Genomic DNA, 13,259 nt, shown 5'->3' with positions numbered 1-13,259 from the left:
GATCGCAACGCGATTTTGCGAATCCCACTCCACCACATTCGTTCCAATGGTTTTAATGTGATCAGCAAGGAAAAAGCTCTCCAAGTGGCAACTCTTGCGTGGACAAGCTGCAACTTTAACCACAACATTTCCTCAGGCTTTCGGAGCTGCGGAATTTTCCCATTAAGTCTCGTAAAAATGCACGAAAAGCTACACAACTTTCAAGATAACGGCGTCCCCATGCACGTAAAGAAGGCCGCGTGGTTGCGCTACAAGGAGACAGTGCAGCACGATATTCTTCTTCTACCTGCTCGTCAACACAAGCGGGGAAAAAAGAGGAAAACTAAGACAGTAGCCGGTAGATTGTTAACTCGCGAGATGCTACAGCAACCTGATGAGCCTTCTCAAGCAAAGACTCCGAAACGAACCCGAAACCCAGCGAAGAGTAAAAGACCTACAAAAACAACACAAGATCAGCGTCAGGAGCTGGAGAGCAAGCAAGAGCAGGATATCCACCAAGAGCAGGAGCATGAACTCGAGCAGGTCCTCGGCGAGCAAGCAGAGATACCGACGACACAGAGCAGCCACAACGATCAGATTTTGTTTGTTGTGAACTTCTAGTTACTTTATCCTTTTAATTAATATACCTCATACTTTGATCCTTCACAACATTATCATTTTACAGAGTGTAAATCGGAATTTACAGAAATTCAACTGTACTTGCAAGACCGCACATAAACAGACTCTATCCATACTCAAACCAAGTCTATTTTTGACTTAAACTGGCACACCACAAAAATGAATGATAGTTTCAAACCGCCATCGTCAGCTAAAAACAAAACTCGTTGACTTGCTGCGCTTGCCAGTAGAAAATTGATATCCTGATGCAAACGATTATGTCTGTAAAGTGTTCAATTTCGACGTCTGTGAAAATTTATGCTTTCTCAGACTTGACCTATTTTCACTGACTTAAACTGGCCATTTACCTTACTTTATTTTTTGCTGTATCATACCATGGCACGTCGCCCCTCCGCCTATTCTACGCTAAGTCTCGCTGACAAGCAGATGATATGCTGCAAAGCTGCTGAGCCATGGTGGACAGTAACAAACGTTTCTACGTGGTCATCCACAAGCTTCCACCAAATACAACTGCTGCCTTGCAACCGATGGATCAAGGGATCATCAAGAGCCTCAAGGATCATTACCGGACAACAAAGCAAGAAGCGGAGTTGGACATGTTCTATCGGGGCGAAAACAATAAACCAGTCGTGCTGGAGTCACAGCGGAATATCGTGTAAAAGATGGGCTGAGATTTATACTGAATTAACGTGATAAAAAACAGTACAATTGGCCCATCTGCGTTCCTGCATAAATTTTCGCCGTTGGCAGACTCTATATGGTCCACCCTGTCGAAAACGAGGTGCACCACTGTACATGCACTCCCCCAGACGATCACTATCCTCCGTATCAGAATCAGCGTGGAGGAGCACTAATGTTTTAGAAAGCTCCTTCAACTTCTTCAACCGCTTGAGGCTGTTATTGCTCGGTCGAGCAAGCCTCTCACGGTCATTTCACAACAATACAACCAAATAGGGCATGTTCGACTTGAACTATCAAATCCGAGGTTGTAGGTAATCTGTCCGCCGCTACGCGGAGATAGGTTTGGCCTTGACCCCAATGACATGGTTGATACACAATTATTGTGTAGGCTTGTCCTCTATATTTGTTGTTTTATTGTTAATTCTTTTGAAAAAATAGCAAGATATTGTTATTTATAAGTACTTCTTCGTGCTGTGGTTATCATACATAATACACTATGCGAAGAAATAGCTGCGAGATCATTGCATGTGGTGGAACCAGATGGAGATCGTAGATTCTGTGAGCCCATAAAGCTAACTCTTATTGGGGCAGTATGGTTTGAGCATGGTGCTGGCATACTTGTAGTGAGCCCTACGAGTGAGGCGGACTAGCTGGGCCGGAGAGGGCATCTTGCCGTGTCCAAACTGACAATAATAATGGAAGAAGGGGCCCGGAGCGAACCGCAATCGTTCCGTTTACTGGATTTTGTGCACTGGCCCAATCTACAGGTACTCAGATCCACTTGTGGTAACTACAGGTACTCGGATCCATTTGTGGTACATTCAGAAAGGAATACCCATAGACATTTATTTACACAAAAAAAGGTAAGTCGAAGACGATCAAATTGAGACTACACACTGGAAAATGGGAGCGAAATATGGGGCAATATTCCAGTGTGTAATTTCGATTTTATCGTCTTCGACTTCGCTGGGAATACTTTTTTCGCGTACTGTAAGCTACCAGGTCAGTAGAATACAAGCGGATTGTCAAATAAATGATTTTCCAGTACAAGCCAACATAAATTCTTTTCTAAACGGATACGGGTCGCAAAGTTACTTTTGATTTTGAGCAACCTCTCCTCGCCTCTCACCGACCAAATCCGCCTCAAAGTGGAGAATTAATTGATTTTACCGTCATTTTTCAGTATTGGCCATAAAAACAACCACTTTTAAGAGGGGTCTTCTAAGCAGTGCAGGGTTACTAAACTTTAGTATTATTGCCCGTTGCAGATACTTTGCCCTTTATTTTAGACCTCTAAAATTGAGCTGAAGTACCACTAAATTCAAGTTTTATGAGACATGCAAACTCTTTTGAATTTGACTTTGATATAGCGGTCTGATTTATCAACAGCGACGTCGTTTTTGCCCTTGTGGAAGGGCATTTCTGCGTTTTGAACTCACAACTAGCATTTATGCAGGAGATACGAGTTTATAACTCAGATCATCAAGCTAGAAAAAGGTGTTTTATAAATCAGAGATAAATCATAAATGAGACCAGGCTAATTTAAACTCGAGTTTATAATCGAGATAATATACAGGCCTGGGTCAAAATATCTGCAATGAGCAGCAAAACCGCACGGGATGCCCGCGAAGCAAAGCCGTGCGGTTTTTGCGGAGGCGGGCCCAGCGCCGAGCTCCGCAGGAAGCCGAGCACTGCACTCGCCAGCTGAGAAAATATTTTTATTGCATGAGCGTATTAATAGCGACAACATTTGCAACATGCAGCGACGTAAATCCTAAAGATCAAAATGACATCCATCCTTTTTTTGCTTTGGATTGGGCCGCAGGCAAAAAAAGTGAAATATTCGTAAATTATGTACATGTACCTTGGATACAAGTGTTTTTACGATTCAACGCTGTAAGGCGCAATTCTGATTTATAAAGCTATAGTAATTATAAGCTTGCGATGTTTTCAAATCTAACTCTGTCACTTCCAATGCTGCCAGCTTGCATCAGTAATAATCCGATATATGTTATAACATTGCAGCAGATCGAAAACAAAACTTTACTACTAGTGAGAGATCGTATTACCTTTGAAAAATGCGAAATTCTCGCAATATCATCCACTGACTTGAGATGTCCTGAACTACAACAACCACTTAGTGTCGCCTTAATCGCCAGTGAGAGGGTGATACATCCAACCATGTCAATAGCTACTAAACATTTGGCGCTGTCACCCACCATGTCCAGGATGAGGAGTCGGGTTCTAGCTCCCCTATCCTCGCCGAGTACACTGCCTCGGATGGTGACAACACCCTCAATGTAGAGTGGCGGGCGAAGGCGAGAACAGAGACGAAAGGAGGGCAAAGGTGGTCGGAGGACTTGTGGTCAAGCTGGTAAATTGCAGAATGACATCTATTGGGAAGCTTATCAAACGGTCTTCTGTAACTGTGTTCTGATGCATGAATCTCCTAGGTAGCACTCTTAGTCGCAGAGATATGGCTGGTAACCCCTGGATACGCAGCAACCAGGATCATGACGCCTGCTGACGTGTCGATCCTTGATTGGATCCACAGGAGCTGTCCTGAGCTATTGGTGCTGACGCTGTGCGACGAGACTTGAGCCGATTGGCTTGTACTCCCTTGACGTTCGACGACAAGCCTTTTGCTTTAGAGCTGCTACTTTAGCAGCTTTAGAGTACATTCTCCGGCCTACAAGCTTGACGTGACGCTGTTGAGAGAAGGCTATATTGGCGAGAAGCTTGAGGCTGTTGAAGACGCTGCTGATGACGGATCGGTTAACTTGGTCTCGTACGGATTCTGATCCGTAGATCAGGAAGTAGGCTTGTCCAGTGTGCCAGATTAACTAAATTTCGCTCAGCTTCCCAGTTCGCTCAGAAACAGGTTGGTCGATCCAATCCACCAGAAATTGTCGCTGTCCTTGCCGCTGGCGCTGATCTATCAGCTTCTTGAAACGCTCCACATTGAAAACAGGATGCAATCGGGCCATGGTTGTTGGAAGTTGTAGCTCGAACGTGGTGTTCGAGACCTTCTGGTTGATGCGAAATGGTCCGATATAACGAGGAAGAAGCTTGTTTACGGCGACACCTTCCACGACGTGGCGCCGCGTCAAGTTTGACACATCGAGCAACACCCATTCTCCGACGTCGTACTGGATCTCCTGCCGATCTTTGTCGTAGTATTGTTTTTGGCGTTCTTGAGCGCGACGCAAGTTGTCCTGTGCGTGCTGAATGATGCGGTGCCGCTCCGCCCAGAACAAACACCCCGTCGATATCAGAGAAGTAGATGGAACTGGCGGTTGCCGAGGAAGTCGACCCGTGTCAAGTTGAAACGGAGAGTACCCCGAGCTGGCTGAGACTAGTGTTGCATGGGCAAACCCGACCAACGGCAACTTATAAAACCAGTCCGCCCCGTAGTGGCTCGTGACACAGCGCAAGCTGTCTTCGAGTGTTCGAATCTGCCTTTCAGTTTGCCCGTCCGACTGAGCCCGATACGCGACTGTCATGGAAAGCTTTACCCCGATCATCTGCATTAATGTCGTCCAGAACTCTGAGGTAAACTTGGGGTCACGATCCGAAATGATCACTCGAGGGAAGCCATACTGTCGAAAGCAGTGACGAAACATGAGTTTCGCCACTGTAGCCACAATCACTGCTTTGGTAGTCGGAAAGTAGCAAGGGCCCTTGGTAAGTTTGCAAACCCCTACTTGAATCGCAGCACACCCGTTGGAAATCGGTAGCTGTGTTAGGAAGTCTGTACTGACCACCTCCCACGCAACACTAGGCGCAGCGATCTGCCGAAGCAACCCTTGACGACGCAATCCAGCTTTATTTCTGAGACACATCTCGCAAGTCGTGACATATTCACGAACATTCTCGTATTGGTGCTGCCAGAAGTACCATTGGCGAATCGCGAGAAATGTTCGGAGGACACCAGGGTGTGCAGCAATTGCTGCATCGTGAAAATCCTGATATACCTTCAGCAAAATTGACTTCACTCGTGGTAGACATACTGGCTTCACACTATCACGAGTCCTCAGCTGCAACCGAGTTGAGGTCAAACTTCCTCACAGACTGTCCTAGTGATAGAAGACGCCAGGCTTCTCTTAGATCAGGGCCATGTGGGTACGCTGCACGCACTGCGCGTACAAAGATCACTGAAGCGGTTTTCGAAATAGATCCCACTCTCGGGTTGTGCACGCGATGTCTGCTAACAGCAGCAAACATGAAATCGCCACATAGCATAGCAAGGTCCCGTGCTACGGGTGACGAGTTCGGCGTCTGTTCAGTCCGCGATAAGGCGTCAGCTACAACATGTGCCGCTCCGGCCCGGTGATACACGGCGAATCGGAACTCTGAAAAATAATCCAGTCACTGGAGTAACTTGGCGGATAACTTCTTACGGGATGGCTCCAAGATAAACCGGCAGGCAATATTGTCTGTAAAAAGTCGGAATGGGTTACCAATCAGATACACTCGCCAAGTCTCAAAACACAACTTGATGGCCAGTAGTTCCTGTTCCACAGCTGACCACCTCCGTTCGGTTGGTCCAAGTTTCTTCGAAAGGTATTCCATTGGTAAGTCAGCTCCATCTACAGCACTCCTCCTACGCCGATGCCTGAAACATCCGTAGTGATGACAAATGGTACATCGACATTGGGTAGCTGTAGTTTAGGTGCCTGCGTGAGTGCTGCTTTCACAGCATAGAACGCATGCTCTTGCACTTGGTCCTTCAGCAGATCACTAATGAGCGCTAGCAGCGTGGCGAAGTCGATGATAAACCGTTGATATAACTCAACTAGCCCCAAAAAGCGCTGCAATTCTCTCCGATTCGTTGGTGCCGCCCATGATGTTACTGCTTCCACCTTACGAGGGTCAATCTGGAGGCCTTCGCTTCTAATTACGTGGCCCAGAAATGCCACTTCCGTACACAGCAAGGCGCACTTCTTCTTCCGAGCATAGCGGCGGTGTCTAAGGAGCTCTGCGAGCACAGCATCCAGATGCTTGAGATGTAGCTCGACCGTGGGAAAATGCAAATATCATCTAAATACACCACAACAAAATTCCCAAACTTAGTTTCCGAAAAAAAATCGATGCTATCAGCCGGGTCCAAGTGCCCGGCATTCCGGCCAGTCCCATAGGAGCCACCAACCGTTCGTATTCACCCTTCGAAGTTCGAAATGCTGTCAGCCGGCGCGACGACGGGGCCATTCCCATCTGATGATACCGGGATGCTAAGTCGATAGTCGAAAAATAACAGACACCTTCCATCTTGTCGAACAGGTCGTCGATCCTTGAAAGAGAGATTTTGGACACCTCAGTTTGTGAGTTGAGGTGGCGATAGTCGATTCCCACTGGATAGGAGCATCTGGATCACCAATCCTAACCGGCTCCGCTCTTGGGCAGAGCATTAAAGTCGGTAGAGCTCATTGTGAGGTCCAACGTTGATCCCGGGCGTGGGCGGAGATGGCAACAGCAACACCAGGTGGTACGACCGAGCACTCAATCTTGAAGCCGTACAACTTGTGCTTGACCGGTTAGACCGCCTGTTCTGTAAAGCTGCCGCTTGGCCTTTAAGCTGGCTGGAACTTGACGTCCGTAGTATAGAGAGCATACGGGTAGTTGGTGAGTGTGCTGTCAGCTTCTATCCGTTCATGCATCTTGATACGATTGACCAGCGAGGTGTACAACACAGACTCGACCGTCTCGATGGTGCGATGCGCCATTGTCTCCAGCATCGACACGCCAATATTAAAATCAATCGCATGCATATACCATGCGCCGTCGTGCTTCAACACTGTTAGCGTAATGAACAATCGATTCGAATGTTTACGCCGCGGCCTTGTGTCCGTGCAATCATTACATCAGGCTCAACAAGGGTCCAGAGGGCATCCCGCTCGGAGGCAGAGAAGTTGATCATGCCCTTCGAGTGTAATGTAGAGCTGCTAAAGTAGCAGCTCTAAAGCAAAAGGCTTGTCGTCGAACGTCAAGGGAGTACAAGACACTCGGCTCAAGTCTCGTCGCACTGCGTCAGCACCAATAGCTCAGGACAGCTCCTGTGGATCCAGTCAAGGATCGACACGGCAGCAGGCGTCATGATCCTGGTTGCTGCGTATCCAGGGTTACAAGCCATATCTCTGCGACTAAGAGTACTACCTAGGAGATTCATGCATCAGAACACAGTTACAGAAGACCGTTTGATAAGCTTCCCAATAAATGTCATTCTGCAATTTACCAGCTTGACCACAAGTCCTCCGATAACTTTTGACCTCCTTTCGTCTCTGTTCTCGCCTTCGCCCGCCACTCTACATTTGGTAGCACTTGCTTTCTTCGTGTGCTTCATTGCCAGAGTTCGTAACATGAGTCAGCTGGTTCAGATCGAGCGTTTTTGCGATGGGCTGAAGGCAGAGACTCGAAAGGAAGTCAGCTATCGTCGCTATTCCACCCTGTCGAGCAGGCACAGACGTACGAGGCACTGGCTTACGAGCGCACTCATTTTGGCGACGCATCAACATCTGCACGTGCGAGAGCCGTGCGTCCGGATCCGCCTTTGGTTGGTGAAGGGCCTACTGCTATAGCAATCGGTGCGGTGAATCTCGACAAGTGTCAATGGATACTTGTCGCCGCCTAGGGTTGTTCTTTTACTGCAAACGTAAAGGTCATAGCTTTAACCGATGCCCAGTTCGGCAGCCGCGTACACACCGCGGGGAGAGAAGGTCGAACAACACCGATATACGTGCAGCAGTTGTTGAAGTGGAAGGAGAAGTACTGCGTGCTGAACAGCAGGTGTGCTATACCGGTCCTGAGGAAGGTGAGTATCCAGCTTGCTATCTGGTCGACGTGAGTACTGTAGGGGTACACACAGCTACGCCACAATCCGCGTCGCGAAAGATTGATATAGCACCGAATCTGTTCATCCAGGATGCGAAGATAGATGGACGTGCTGTGCGGTTGCTCATTGACTTAGGCGCTACCCACAACATAATCACGCCGGGAGTTATTGCGGGTGATAAGACGCCTAGAATGGTACAAGTGCGCGGATTCGATGGACAGTTATCGCCACCTACTGAAACAACAGATGTTTTCGCAACTATTGAGTTTGGATGTCATTCCTTTCCGTCCGTCCAGTTTATAGAGTGGCCAATCACGCACGACTACGACAGAATTTTGGGTCAAGAATGGCTTCGTCGATCCAATCCGGTGATTGATTAGCAGAAACGTGTGGTTACGACCCAAAGAGACGAATTACAGCCAATCAGTAACGAATAATTCCAGCATCGATTGGTGGCAGGCCACTACGTCGAAATATTCCAGCTGCGCATTACGCCAGTTAGGCACCGAGTGACAGACGAACGTGTACAGCCTCTAATCGCTCGCTATGCAGACGTGTTTCAGGACCAGTTGCCGACCGAGTTGCCTCCGGACCGTGATATGGAGCATGAGATCACCCTCAAACCTGGCGCCAGACCACACCCTCGCCCGGGATTTCGATTGTCGCCCGTAGAATAAGCTGCCCTCCAACACTTCGTGGATTCGTGGATTCGATGCTTGAAAGGAACTGGGTGTAGGTTAGCAACTCTCTGTGGGTGTCTAATATATTCGCAGTACCAAAGAAGGATCCTGAGCCAGGAAGGGCCCCAACGATGTACGCAAGGAGAACGGCTTGATCCCTGAATTAGGAGCGTTGCCGACGCAGTTCCCTCAAATGCGGGCCGCATCGGTGGCCAAACGTTATCAGAGGGCTGGCCGAGTGCTACGTGCAATTTAACCCAAGAAGCAGCCGCGCGGAAAACCCTTGATCGCGATGACATTACCCGCGATAAAGCTGTTTCGGTGGGTCGTGTTATAACTAAGAATTTTTTTGGCGGATGTGTATGCTTTGGAATGTAACATACACGACCTTTAAGTGAAATCCAAACCGACATGACAATGCTGTTAGAGTTTACTCCGCCTTAACCAACTTCCGCGTTGGTCTAATGCCACTACGGGCTTGCAATAGTGACCATTACGATATGGCGCTCTCAAGATGTCAGTCGATAGGAGAGTGTGTCCGAACCTAGCGAGCAACAGCGTCACTATAGTAGGCGCCAGTAACTACGATCCCGTCTTGCACCAACCAGCGCTCGTCTATCGGTGTCTCAGCGCAGTATCCAGTACGAATCGGACGACCAATACCGATATACTTTGTGGGTGGAGATTTCCATCCCAAATATCCTTGCTTCTTGCTTACTCAGTCCATAAGCATTGCATGTTTGGCCCTTACTCTATGATCGGCTTTCCAACTTCCCGTCAAGATGGGTGTTATCAGACTCCGTGCAGTTAGACAGGATTAGGCAGCTACTTCATTGCGGCTAACAATCATGTAAGTTGCTTATCCCAGTTGCACTACAGGGTTGGAATGTGATGTTCACAGGGCTTCGACATGCCCCCGGGCCATTATGACAAGTTGAAAGTGAGGAGGAGCCTATTATACCATGGGTGGTTGTGCTTCAATACCACTTGATTTATATAAACGGAGAGCCCGCTTGGTATCGAAACAGCCCGTAATCCAATGAAATTTAAGTTTAGGCCACAAATATGGCCAACTCCTTACGTAGCATTGTATTTAACACAGAAATAACACGCTGAGCCAAACTTTGTCGCGATAAGCAAATCTATTAGAAAATACAGTTGAAATGCGATATTCAAGTGTCTGTTATCCGAACCATGGTCTATTTTACGAGAAAAAACATAGGCCTGTATACAAATGGATTTTACGCGAAATAGCCCCATACGACAGAACAAATGTTTTGAAAGTGTCATGAACTGTGAAAGGAATTGATATACTATAGTCGGCGATACCCAGTTGGACACAGCATCATGTTCAAAATACAAAGTACGTCTCTCCATGCAAATATACTAGAATACAAATCTGGATTACGAAAGAAAAGAATCCCCTTACTCTACCAGATAGCCTATTTTTATTGTGAATAGGCTTCTATGATTTGGTTCAACTTTGAAATGGAACCAAAGTCACTGTTTGTGGGATTCTATTCGGTGAATTCCGTTAGAAGAAATTGCGCGAAGTGATAAATAGTTTTCGAAATATCGAGTTATTAAGCAAACATATGAGTAATATCTACCAAACTAGTAGCTTAGTCATTTCCCCGAGACACGCAACAAGCTGCTCCTCAGCAAACGACAGCGTGGCGCCCATGACTCGACTGCGGTCTCGTCAGGAGTACAGGTTAAACACTCCAATGCGGAAACTTTCCTGCCGTAGCCAAGACGAATGTTTACTTGATTCCCATATCGAAGCTTAACAAAAGCAACGTTTTCTTCGTCGCCGTAAGGTTGGTTTTTACTCCAACTATTGGCTGTGATGTATCGGGACTCGGGAACGTAATGCTATTATATGGATTCATATATAGCACAGACTCATAATCATTCACAAAACTCCGGCCCAAGCATCGCGCTGCGAGCTTACAACAGGCTTGATCAAATTTCCGGTCGGGTAAACTCGGAGTTCGTAAACCGCCTCGAACCATCAGGTCTTTTTTAAATAAGAATCGCGTGTTGTCTCACCCCTTCCCCGCCAAACGAAAGGTATTGTCCATCCATCCACTCGTCAAGTCCGTCACACAAATACGGACTTTTGATCGGCAAAAAAAAAAAAAACTTCCGTTGCTGAGCAAAGGGAAGGCAGTCCCGATTGACTATAAATACTCTTTTCTAGAATTGGCTTCTTATCGGATAATTCTAGAATTAATGTGCTTCCTTTAATCCATTGTCCCATTCATTCATTCTCATTCTTAAAAAGCGACTAGCGGCGACAGGATTAAGCGAGCACCGAGCACTGTAAATAAGGAAGCAAACAGCAAGAAAGAGGCGCCCAAACTGCAAATGCACTTCCTTGCTATTGAATCTACGTATAATTGAAGTATAACGGTTTCGGGAGTTGAAAGGCTGTGGAATACAGGCACATTCGGTATCGAAGATGTCATGGCTGTGATTAAGGATGGCATCCGTGGGCATCGGAAATTCAGTTTGGCGGAAACCCGGGGATATTGCAGTGAACAGCCTTACCTACAATTCTTCCATGTAGTTGAAACACCCCTGTGATGCAAAGATGCCAGGCAGCGTACCCGAATCTACAGCATCGCCATTTTTGTGTATGCAAAACCCCTTCGGAATATTTAGTGATAGCTGCATTTAGGTAGGGCAGCTCTTGTACACAATTTCCGATACTTGGGAATAATAAAGGCTACAGCTAATATTATGTAAGCCGTCCATATAATAGCGCTGTCACACCCTACTCTCAGGTGCCGTGACAAAGAAGCACCTATCGTTGCCCGCCAGCAGAACGGACAATTTCATAAACCAACGGCGTGCTGGGATACGTACATACGACGATAACAGTCGGCTTGGTCGGTTTGGTCAGCTCAGCCTCATAAAGCTGTCATGTAATGGGATCGGTCCTGGGGATCGGAACACACATTTGGTGTTTCTGTGTCTGTGGTTGGACATATGCGGCTACTGGTGCAGTTGCGAGCAGCTGGTAACACTTACTTGAGGACTCATGGATTATCTTTTGTCAAGGTGATTCGCACGGTCGTTTATCTCGACGCACTTGACACCGCCTTTGTTTGAGCAATCAGTGCCCCCGACCGTTTTTTATATCACTAATAATGTTTAGTGTAATCTGGCGTTAGTTACTCAGTTAACCCGAGTCTCTTAACCATCTACACCCCGTCCCTGATCATGTTTTTGTTGGCCATTTTGGGCAACACGTCGATAGGGGCATTACCCACGCAAGCGTTCAAGTCAACAGTGGGCGTGGGCGTCACCGTGTTCGTAGAGCACAGTGGGGCGCGTAGCCAGTAGAGTCCGTCGAGGTCCACCGTAGCCACCACTTACTGGGAGCCCTTGCGCGCAACATGCATGCTGGCACCGTCAAACACCACTTGGAACTTGCCGCTCATGTTGATCAGAGGCATCGATATCAAATGCTACTTCATATTTGGTACGTAAAGCGCGTTGTTGATTTCGGTCTCGCGCTCGTCGCCGTCGGGCAGAGCCACTCGCTCAAGGACGGTACCGATACCCTTGGTGGTGACCTTAGTGCCGTCGTCCACCTTCAGTTCGCCTGCATCTCGCTTGTGTCGAACTTGGCCTTGTTGCTGTAGATGTGGTGCGCCGCACCGCTGTCGACTGTCCACATGCCGGACATATCGTTGCTCGTCGAAAGTCCGAAGTCTAGCGAAACCGCAAACTCCACGCGATCGTAGCCGTAGTCGTAGGCGTCGTTTCGCCACTGATCATTGTTGGCCACGCGCCCACGACCATTGCCGCCGCATCGGGCTCCCTGATTCTCCTCCTTCTGCTTGGTTCAGCACTCCTCCATCGCGCGCCCCAATTTCCGCCGTAAGTACACTGGAGAGAATCTCTCTCTCGGTACTGAACGCCTTCGCTGCGTCTTCAGTTTTCACAGCCGGAGTCTTCTCACCTTGCCGCTTGATATTCTCGTTTATGAGCTCCTTTACAACGTCTTGCGTCTTCAGCTCTGCGCTGCTTATCTCCAACCTCCGAACGACGCTCTCGTAACTTTGGGAAGACTACGCAACAAGCTGATCGCCACGTCTTCATCCTCCATCTTTGCACCGATGCTGTGCCGGTTGGCGCTAATGTTGAGGGCCTCGTTGCAGTGATGCAGCACATTCGCGCCTTCAGACATTTCCATGCTGAAGAGCTGTTGCTTCAGGTAAATGTGACCAGCCTTCTGCGATCTACTGTAAAACGCCTTCAAGCACGTCCACGCGGTCCACGTTTCCTCGCAGTTGTCGACCATATGGTGGTAGTCCGCGTCCATGTGGAGCAGCATCAGACCGAACGCGATGTTGCTCGACTTGACATGCTCGTCCCTGTCACGAGAGCCCGTGAAGCTTGGAGTTGTCACCCGGTTCGCGACAACCCATACCGACTTG

At 47.9% G+C, this 13,259-nt stretch overlaps 3 protein-coding genes across 3 annotated transcripts; 1 reads left to right on the top strand and 2 right to left on the bottom strand.

Annotated features, from left to right (window-relative positions):
* Nucleotides 1-177: 177 nt before the first annotated feature.
* Nucleotides 178-600, top strand: PPTG_00024 (hypothetical protein; the record flags this gene model as incomplete). The annotated part of the gene is made up of 1 exon (XM_008891392.1): nt 178-600. The coding sequence occupies one exon, from the start codon at nt 178-180 to the stop codon at nt 598-600; it is 423 nt and encodes a 140-aa protein (XP_008889640.1).
* A 7,001-nt stretch (nt 601-7,601) lies between these two features.
* On the bottom strand, nt 7,602-8,255 carry PPTG_20636 (hypothetical protein; the record flags this gene model as incomplete). The annotated part of the gene is made up of 3 exons (XM_008892833.1): nt 7,602-7,694; nt 7,999-8,087; nt 8,201-8,255. 3 exons carry the CDS (start codon nt 8,253-8,255, stop codon nt 7,602-7,604), a joined length of 237 nt encoding a protein of 78 aa, XP_008891081.1.
* Nucleotides 8,256-12,284: 4,029 nt separating this feature from the next.
* Nucleotides 12,285-13,156, bottom strand: PPTG_00023 (hypothetical protein; the record flags this gene model as incomplete). Its single annotated transcript, XM_008891391.1, has 3 exons — nt 12,285-12,531; nt 12,616-12,781; nt 12,859-13,156. 3 exons carry the CDS (start codon nt 13,154-13,156, stop codon nt 12,285-12,287), a joined length of 711 nt encoding a protein of 236 aa, XP_008889639.1.
* Nucleotides 13,157-13,259: the final 103 nt, after the last annotated feature.

The sequence above is a fragment of the Phytophthora parasitica genome (assembly GCF_000247585.1).
Source record: "Phytophthora parasitica INRA-310 unplaced genomic scaffold supercont2.1, whole genome shotgun sequence".
Classification (NCBI taxonomy): domain Eukaryota; phylum Oomycota; class Peronosporomycetes; order Peronosporales; family Peronosporaceae; genus Phytophthora; species Phytophthora nicotianae.
Note: the sequence above shows the minus strand (reverse complement) of the source record. Positions and strands in the feature narration are given on the sequence as shown.